Below are 10,354 nucleotides of genomic sequence, written 5' to 3' on the forward strand. Positions count from 1 at the left end.
ATCTCAGCGCGCCGCGCGGGACGGACCAAACCGACCCGCGCTCGTGCGGGTCGGATTGATCCGACCCGTGCCGGCGCGGGTCGGAATGATCCGACCCGCGCTTGCGCGGGTCGGAATCAACCGACCCGCGGCGGCGCGGGTCGGTTCCATCCGACCCTCGCAAGCGCGGGTCAGACTTGTCCTGCGCGCACTGTTTCGTCCCGGTTCGGTTTTTGATGGTTTTTTCTCGAGATTTGTTGGTTCCTGAGCATCCAAACTGACTTGATACCATCTACAAACGTGGTTAGGCTGTTATTGACTAAAGATATCCAAATAACCGCTTCCGAAGCCCTATAAATACAAGCCTAGGGCCTCCTTTCAGCGGGGGCGATTGATTATCAAGACGAGGAGGTGCTGCCGGATTGTGGAGTCAAAGGAGCACGAATTTCAGCGAGGGTTGACAGATCTTGGCGAGTTCTTCGGCATAAAGAAGGAGAGTTCGAGAGATCCGACGCCCGTTCCCGTCCGTCCCTTGAGATTAGGCTTGGTCTTAATCTCGAGAAGAGCCCTGATTTCGCTTGGTCGATTTCAGCGCTTCAAATCAAATACTTCCTCGGCGAAGGCGAAGCTCTGCCAAATTTTTCATCAACCGGATCCAGATCTAAGGCGGTCCACGGATAAACCCCGGCACAGGCAAAGATCCCACGCAAGCAGAAGACCGCAGAAGACCGATAAACGATCTCTGCGTTTGTTTTGACGAGAGTTGTAACTTTTGTTTTCATTGTGTAAAGATCTTATAAAAAGATTATCTTTTTTTGTTTTCATTGTAACGACTAAAGTTGTAATGAATACCGCAATGAATACATCAATTTTCGACGCAAACAGTGTAGAGTTGTTAGATCTGGTGGAGCTGCTTCAGATTTTGATTGGCGTCGGATATTGGGCTACCCAGCACTTGGTCACATCGCTAATGTGAGATTGGATCCGATTGCGCATTTGGGATTCAGGAGTTCATTCGGCTATCAGCGGGGAGCTTCTGAGTTTGGTCTGAGCAGGTTTGTCACTTTGGACTCTCGGCAGGTGGAGAGTATTGATCAGGTCAGAGGGATATCGCAGCGGGTGGAGGTTGATGCTACTCCACATTGGGTGGGGATTTCCCCACATACTCCAGGTCATTCTGCATTGGTTGGGATTCCAGCTGAGGTGGCACAGCGTGGGAGTCATTTATTTATGAGTGCAGATGATGAGGTAGTTGATATGGATGCAGCTGATGGATATGTTTTGGATACGGCCATTCTTTCATCTCAGGAGGAGGTGTTGGATTGTTTTCAGATTGGGGTCGTTTATGATGTTATCAGCCACATGTTGGATTGAGGGCCTTTGGAGGCCATTGGGTGAACTACGTGAAGGCTTGATTCCTTGGAGAGGATACGTAGACAGACAGTTTTCTGATGCAGCCGATTTGGTGAGCGACATCGACATTTGGGGTGAGTATTCGCACTCCAATTTGGGTCTCAGCAAGTGAGACATTTGGTGTAGTCGGTGTAGGCTCAGTTCGATTTGGTAAGTAGACACGGTTGGTTTTGGGGTTGAGTGTTCGCACTCTCATTTGGGTCTCGACGTGTTGTGGATGGGGTCCGTTGTCATGAGTCCGTTACCATGGCATACTGGATGCAACAGTTGAGGCATTGGTTTGTTCGGTGTCAGCTCAGATTTGGGAAATATTTGCCGAGGTGGAGATTTGTAGATTTGGCAAAGATTAGGTTCCAGGCTCAGGATTCAGGTTGTCAGGGTGGCGGTCGACCGGCCCGGTCGCCCGCGTTCGAGCTGTTCTGGATGGAGGGCGGTCGACCGGACCGGTCGACCGCCGAAGCGGGTTGAGTCTGGGTCTGTTTTCCAGACCCGTTTCGTTTGGGTTTTCTATAAATACCCAAAGGGGTGTTTCTAGGGTTTGGAGGCTGAAGTTTGAGATCTGAAGGGAGAGTTTTATTGGGCTTCTATTGGTTAGAGCAATTGGTGAGATCAAGAGTGACTTGTTGTGGGTTTTTGGTGAGAGATTTGTAACCCTAGTTGTATCCTCTTGTTTCTAATAGTGAAAACTCCCCTCTCCTTGCCCCGTGGACGTAGGCATCTTGCCGAACCACGTAAAACTGGTGTTAGTGATTGTTTGTGCTTGTTGGTGTGTTGGTTTATCTTTTCTTGGCGATTGGTTTGGATTCTCGAGGCACAACAATGTATGAGTTGAGCAATATTATTGATGCCAATAAATTACTAATGCTGCCCAAATAGAAGCTCAAAAGCCACTTCCCCATGAATCATTATAATCGGTTAAAACTTTTATAATAATTTTCTTAATCCAGAGCTTAATCCTCACACTTAGATCCATTCCTTAATTAACAGGACCATGGGAATGAACATATCACAGAAGATAAAGCATTTATGAGGATAACTGACCATAAGGGGTTGTTTGGTTGTTATTGGTAAATTGTGTATTTATGACAACTTGGAAAGTTATTGTCCACCTCATCAATTTCACTGAGCAACTTTTCTTTGTTTGTTTTTGATTCTATTGGAATCATAAATTGCATGTTTGGTTTGCAAAATGTAACTTTAACTGTTTGTTTGGAAAGTGTAAAAAGTGGTTATTGTGTGGTTCCTACTCAAATGATTCCATTTGCCTAGCCCCCTCATTTCTGACACATATGTCAGCTTTCCTTCAAAATAAGACCATTTTGAAGGCATTTGTGAATCCATGCCACATCAGCATAGTAAATCACTTTACACTATTTTCACAATTATAAACAAACAATTGAAAAGGAGGAAAGCTGACATTGAGTCCCGCTTTTTTACATTTTACATCCTTTTATATAGTAAAAACTTACAACCAAACAGCCCCTAATGTTAAAGCATCTTGGTACAAATTATGTTGATCATATTATGATTACCAAAACTATTTAATGATTTGGATAAGATATGCCATGATAGACAAATAGCTTCTCTCTCCTGCCCGGAAAATGTCAAGAATACAAATTTTTTAGTATTTTCTTAGGCATCCATGCGTGTAAACTAATTATATTGTACCTTACATTGAAAGTTGCACAACATTTTGCAATCTTAAAAACCAAGCCTTTGACAAGAGGGGGGAAAGTCAGAAGATGCTCAGCTTCCCACCACCTGCCTCTGACTCTCCTCTCTTCCCTCTAGGAAACCTCATACTAGTTAGTAATTACTATATATGGTTCATCATGAAATTCTTAACATTTGGTCAAAATAAAGACAACCACGTACTTAAATCAACTTAATCCAAAATCCTCGGGATCTTTAATGTCACAAGAAAGACACGTGACCATGACCGTTCAAGTAGGCATGCCACTGCACATCAGCAAAGCATAAACCCAAAAGCCCCTTTTCCTTAAAGCCATGCACCCTGCACTCACATATATCCTTCTCATGCAGCAAAATAAAGATTAAAAAAAATAAAAAAATAAAAAAATAAAGGGGTAAAAAAAAAACGACAAAAAATTGATTCTCCAACTATATTCCTCACTCTCACACATATATACATCTTCTACTCTCCCCAGTTCTTCTTACCACTACACCAGAATCAATGGCCCCCTCCTCTCTCCTCCTCCTCCTCCTCGCCCTCTCGGCTCTCCTCCCTCTCCTCACACTCTCTCTAGACCCCCAATCAGACTACCTCCTCCTCATGAAACAATCCCTCGTGGGCCCCACCACCTCCCGGTGGGCCCTCCCGCCGCCCTCTTCGCCCTCCTCCTCCTCCTCCGTCTGCGACCTCTCCGGCATCACCTGCGACGAAGCTGGACGTGTCACCGTCATCGACCTCTCCCTTGGCTTTCTCGCTGGCTCTTTACCTCCAAACATATGCGGCTATATTCCAACTCTGCAGGCTCTCAGGCTCAACCATAACAGCCTCCGTGGTGGATTTCCTCTTGGCCTTTTGAACTGTTCCTCTCTCCGAGAACTCAATCTGAACTTCACTGGGCTGTCAGGCCCAATTCCCGACCTCTCACCCCTGAAATCTCTCCGCATTCTCGACCTCGCGAACAACCAGTTCTCTGGGCAATTCCCCCTATCAATTACTAATCTCACCAATCTCGAATTCATTAGTTTCAATGAAAACAGGGGCTTCGACGTTTGGCATTTACCGGAGTCATTCGCTGCACTGACGAAGCTACGAGTGTTGATCCTGTCGAGGACCTCGTTGCGAGGAGAGATCCCTAAATGGATTGGTAACATGACGTCGCTTACTGACCTTGAACTGTGCGGGAATTCTCACATTGGTAGAATTCCGGCTGCAATCGGTAAGCTTAAGAATTTGAGGTTGCTTGAGCTTTATTATAATCTCTTGACTGGAGAAATCCCCGAAGAGATTGGGAACTTGACGAGCTTAGTAGAATTCGACTGTTCTGTTAACCAATTGACTGGTCGGGTTCCTGAGCAAGTTTGCGCGTTGCCTAATCTCAAATTGTTGCAGTTTTATAACAATCATTTGACTGGGATTCTTCCTCCGGTTCTTGGCATGTACGCCTCCATCTCGATCTCGTCGGTGGCGGAGGCACGGGTAAACTTCTTTATATTCTTGTGCTTGGCAATCAATTCTCTGGAAAATTACCAGAGAATTATGCAAATTGCCCTTCTCTGCTTCGGTTTCGAATCAATAACAATCAGCTGAGCGGTCCAATTCCTGAAGCAATCTTTGGCCTTCCTCGTGCTTCGATCATTGATCTCGGGTATAATAAATTCGAAGGCGTGGTCTCAAAATCCATCGGCAAAGCTAAGAATCTCACGGCATTGTTCTTGCAGAACAATAGGTTTTCTGGCACTCTGCCGGTTGAAATCTCATGGGCAATTAACCTAGTCAAAATTGATATCAGCAACAATATGTTAACGGGCCCAATTCCCTCCGAAATCGGCAATTTGAAAAATCTCAACCAGTTATCTTTACAAGTGAACAGACTCAATTCGTTCATTCCTCAGTCTCTGTCAAACCTGAAATTTCTCAATGTACTTAACCTCTCCAACAATCTTCTGACAGGGGAAATCCCTGAGAGCCTCTGTGGTCTTCTTCCCAATTCTTTAGATTTCTCAAACAATCAACTCTCAGGCCCGGTCCCTCTTCCATTGATCAAAGAGGGACTAATTGACAGTGTTTCTGGTAATCCGGGTCTCTGCGTTCGGGTACACCAGAACAAATCCGACCCGATTCTCCCTCTTTGTCGACAACCCGCACTAAGGAAAAGACTCAACCACATTTGGGTCCTCGGCGTTTCATCAATAATAGCGATCTTCGGCATTCTTTTGTTAGTTAAACGTTGTTGGTGGAGTAACGACAACTCTGAAATTGAGCAGGATAGACTTTCTTCATCTTCTTCCTTCGATGTCACAAGCTTCCATAAATTGAGTTTTGATCAGCACGAGATTGTCGAGGCTCTGATCGACAAGAACATTGTAGGCCATGGAGGATCGGGGACCGTGTACAAGATTGAGCTAAGTAATGGTGAACATGTCGCGGTTAAGAAACTATGGAGCCAGAAATCGAATAAAGATCAGTCTGCAGACCAATTGTATATGAGTCGAGAACTCAGATCAGAGGTAAAGACGCTGGGAAGTATTCGACATAAAAACATTGTGAAGCTCTACTGTTGTTTCTCAAGCTCTGACAGCAACCTTCTTGTTTACGAGTACATGCCCAACGGCAATTTATGGGATGCTCTGCATAAAGAAACCGGATGGAGCTTTTTAGATTGGCCGACGAGGCATCGGATTGCTGTGGGAATCGCTCAGGGGCTCGCTTATCTTCATCATGATCTCTTGTTTCCAATTGTGCACAGAGATGTCAAGACTTCAAACATACTTCTCGATGCCGAGTTTGAGCCTAAGGTTGCTGATTTTGGCGTTGCCAAGGTGTTGCAGGCTGGAAAAGAGAATGATTCTTGCAGTACTACCGTAATTGCTGGGACTTGTGGCTACTTAGCCCCAGGTATTTCGCAATTTCATCGCTTCTATCGATTTTTTTTTGAGTTTTATATGAATAGCAGTCTGTTCAATCTTTTTGACAGAGTATGCATACTCGTCGAGGGCGAGCACAAAATGCGATGTTTACAGCTTCGGAGTAGTTCTGATGGAGATCATTACAGGGAAAAAACCGAGTGAGCCAGAATTCGGCGAGAACAAAGATATTATTCACTGGGTGTCGACAAAGATGGCAGCTGAGGGATGTGGGTGTGAAGTTTTAGACAAACGATTATCGTGGAGTCCGTTCAAGGAGGAGATGCTTCACGCCCTGAGGATCGCGCTGAGGTGCACGTGCACCATGCCTGCGATGCGCCCATCAATGAACGAGGTGGTTCAGTTGCTGGTCGAAGGCGATCATTGCAAGTCGGATTCCGGCGGCTCATCGTTCAAGCTCAGGGAATCATCATCATTCAAGATTAAACAATCGCCGGCTATTAAATCTAAAATAGGTGACGTAGATATGATTAGAGAAAAGACTTTAGTAGGCGCTAAGCAACCTAGTTAGCTCAGTTTGAATATGTTAATATGGATTAACTTAGTAATTAGTATGGTATACAGTATTCTACTTTATTAAGGAGGACGAAATTAAAAAAAGGAGAATTTGGAGCTAGAAAGTTGTAGCTCTCGCAATCACATCGTTTTCTTTTTTTGGGTGGGGATTTTGTTTGGATCTATTAGGTGCAGTGCTTTGTATTTACGCAGCATCTGGTACCTCTGGATGAGCTGCGTACAAATATATATATATATATATATATATATATATCATATCAATTTCTCTCTTTTTATCTTCACTTTAGTTGGTTGATTGATGAGAATGATCCTAAATAAAGACGCAAAAAAAAAGAAAGGCGATGTATAGGCCTGTGGTTGGCCAAGGGTTTGCTTTTTCCCTAAAAGTGGGTTCTTTTTTATCATCTAAATTCTAAAAAGTTCATGTGATTCTGCTCGTGGGCCTCTCTATATATATAAGAAGTGACTAATAAATGTGAAATGTATGGGAGTTTCGTCCAGACGAGAAAAAAACATATGCCGGTAATCTCCTTTTCCAAATTAACCCTTAACATTTTCAAAAGTTTAAAATTAGTCCCCTCAAATCATTCAAATCATTGTTTGGTTTCTCAACTTATAAGTTGCTCCATCCAAAATTAGTCTCTCAAATAATTTACATTGCTATTAGGCCCCCAGTTCTCATAAGTTATTTCGTATTAACCTCTCCACTACCAAGAGTAGGAGTAACAACATATAAAATTGGGATACCAAGTAGTAATTTCAATGCTCTAAGAAGCAAATTTCAAAATATAATATTTTTGTGCCCAGTAACAGTATGCAGAATGTACCTGGTCCAACGAATAGTTTGTTGAGAAAGTAGGGAAAAAACTTTGCATCTTTTATTCTTAATACTTTGAGCTTGACATGTCACAAATTTGAGTGCGATTCTCACTCCTTCATTTTTTTTTAGGGGGGGTTAATTTTAGTAGTAAAAAGCACTAATTCTAAGTGGTTGGAGGGCTTTAACCATACAGAGTGCTTTGCTGGCCACTTAGAAAAAAACTTTATGATAATTATTGCGAAAGGATGTTTGATTGCTCTTTTAATCCCTGTTGTGTATAAAAAAAACATCATGTTGGATGCCACTTTGAGCCGCATTGCATCATCTTGAGTTAGTGCTAGGGGTGGTAAATGATCGAATCGAATCGAATACTAAGGTGTTCATATTTGTATTTGTTTAAAATTATCGAATTCGAATGCGGACTCTAATATTCATATATCTAGTTTTTCGAATTCGAACTCGAATACTTGGTATTTGATAAATATTCATGAATATTCACGAATACTTATCGAATATCAAAGTATATTTATTTTGCTAAAGAGTTTGATTTTCAAATAGTATTAAAATTCATAAATAAAAATTATTTTTTTATAATATATGATGTATATATATTTAAATCAAAATTTTAATTAGAAAACAGATTTAAGATTATTTAAGTCTTAAAATCTATATATAAAACTTAAGTAGAAATGGTAAGTGGGTTAAAAATATGACATCATATGTGCAATAATACAAATAATAAGTTGTGATCAAATTTTAAAAGAATATTTAATAGACAAACGAATCGAATATACATCTGGTTAAATTCTATTCGTTAATAAACTCGAATACTAAAAAATATTTGTTTAGTGATAAATGAACTATCGAATCGAATATGACCGAATAGTTATTCGAACAATTATCGAACCATTTATTAATTATTTGGTTCATTTCCACCCCTAGTTAGTGCTATAGGCTATCAATTTAGCTATGTCCGGGGACAAAATCCCTATACATCTATGGCAGTGGGCTGGCCCATATCAACAGACTTTTGTAAATGGGCCTGTTATAGAGTTATAATATGCTTCTACTTTGTCTTGAGATGATTGATGGTTGTGAATATCTACACTACCTTCTACTTCCTCATTCTTTTGTTTTTCTTTCATCATCCAAAATATATATTGACAATAATCACACGTTAGAAACGAAGGGATGAAAAAACCAACATGGTTTAGCTCTTACATTCATTTCAATTAAAAATAATAATAAATATGAAAAGAGAAAGAAGCTCATTGGGGTGCAAGGATTCTATCAGAATACCCCATAGAATGGAGCGATCTATACTATTCACTGGTGATTAGAGGATTAGTTTGGAAACTATCACTATTTTATTTGAGGGGTAAACCACCCCATTCCTATAGGAATAATTTTCATATGATTCTTAGTGGTTATGGAGCTGCACATTTTTAATAAAACATGTAATAATCATTTATTAATGTTTGGCCTTTTATTGGGTAAGAATTAAACCTTTTTCTGTTAAGAATAATGTTTTCTCTTTTATTCTGTTTGTTCATCTTATTTGTTTACGGGTGGATCATGACATTTTGATTTTGTGTCGTGGAAAGTGTGTGTTTTCCCTATCTTGGGATGTAATCAAAATTTCAATAGAGTTCATTGTATTAAATGGATTTGGGCCTGAAATTATATCTTTACAGACTACTGAGCTATGGGCCTGGCCCAGTATGAGCTCTCTGTCCATAGATTCCTAATGGGCTTAGAGCTAAGGTCCAAAATATAAGAAATCTCGGGTTGGTTGGTTGGTCAGTAACATTTGGCAAATATGCAAGGTGTTCCATCGCTATCTAATATCAGATCATCAGTTCATCACTCAATTATCAATCAATTAATTACATCTTAAAATAGCAGAATAATTAAGTGAAGACAACTTAGGCTTGGTTTGGTTGGAGCGGATGTGGGTTTGAGGCGAGGACAAGATTGAAAATCTTATTTGGTGTAGGGTTTTTGAGGGGAAGGTGAGGTGAAGAGAGAGTGAGAGAGAAACTTAATGAAGTTACAGAGAGACAATTATTAAATTTGTAACAGGAAATAACTCTTTTAAATATTTATCAATTTTTATCAATCCAGTGCGTTGTAATACATAAATAACCAGTTTGTGTTTTAGATGTCTAAATATCAAAAGTTAAAAAAAATACAGTTTAAACTTTGAAAATAAGAGATTATTTTTCTTTGTTCCTCCTGATAATGTTTTAAAATATCACGTTAACAAGTTTGATGAGAAATTTTTTAAATACGGGGTAAAAACCATCTGTAAATAAATATTCAAATTCATCATCTTCTACTAATTTAAAAAGAATATTTTTAAGAATGATAAACTTAATGACGCATTTCCGAGCACGAGCTACGTCATAATTCCAACTATCCCGAGACTACCAAAAGATGAGGATTACGAGATCATAGATTGTCGGATATCATCTTGAGGCGTCTGGCCTTTGTTGTGTTTATCTAAATGGTGTTTGAGGTGGTTAGTGCCGCTCTTATGATGTGCTTGGAAAATCTTGCCGCACAACGTACACTTAGCTTTCTAGGTGAGGATCTTACCGTGTTCATCCTTGGTGACGTCTATCTTCTCGAAAAAATTCCACACATCAAATCTCGACCTTTTAGGAGCTCTTAGTGTAGAATCGTCGCCACCGAATTCGGTATTAATATCGGTAGGGTCGGTAGGAGTAGCTGTAGTAGGAGAACTCATTTCAGGAGTGAGGTTTTGCTCTTCATAATCAGATACAGAAGCCATTTGATTGAAAAATTAGAGAGATAAAACGATTATTAGAGAGTATAAGAGAGTATAAGAGTGTATAAGAGAGAAGTAGATGAGTTTTGAATGAGGAAAACAAATAAAACCTCCTCTATTTATAGATGCGGCCCTTTAGACAAAAATGATCAAAATACCCTCATTTTAACCGTTTTAGGGGCAAAACGGCTAAAATGGCCGTTATGACCGGGCCGGAC

At 40.7% G+C, this 10,354-nt stretch overlaps 1 protein-coding gene across 1 annotated transcript; it reads left to right on the forward strand.

Annotated features, from left to right (window-relative positions):
- On the forward strand, positions 3,483–6,744 carry LOC109833160 (receptor-like protein kinase HSL1). The gene is given in 3 exon segments (XM_020400719.1): positions 3,483–4,529; positions 4,532–5,980; positions 6,060–6,744. Coding segments are annotated over 3 exon segments (2,853 nt in total). The 5' UTR covers positions 3,483–3,586; the 3' UTR covers positions 6,521–6,744.

This window comes from Asparagus officinalis, chromosome 3 (assembly GCF_001876935.1).
Source record: "Asparagus officinalis chromosome 3, Aspof.V1, whole genome shotgun sequence".
NCBI lineage: Eukaryota > Viridiplantae > Streptophyta > Magnoliopsida > Asparagales > Asparagaceae > Asparagus > Asparagus officinalis.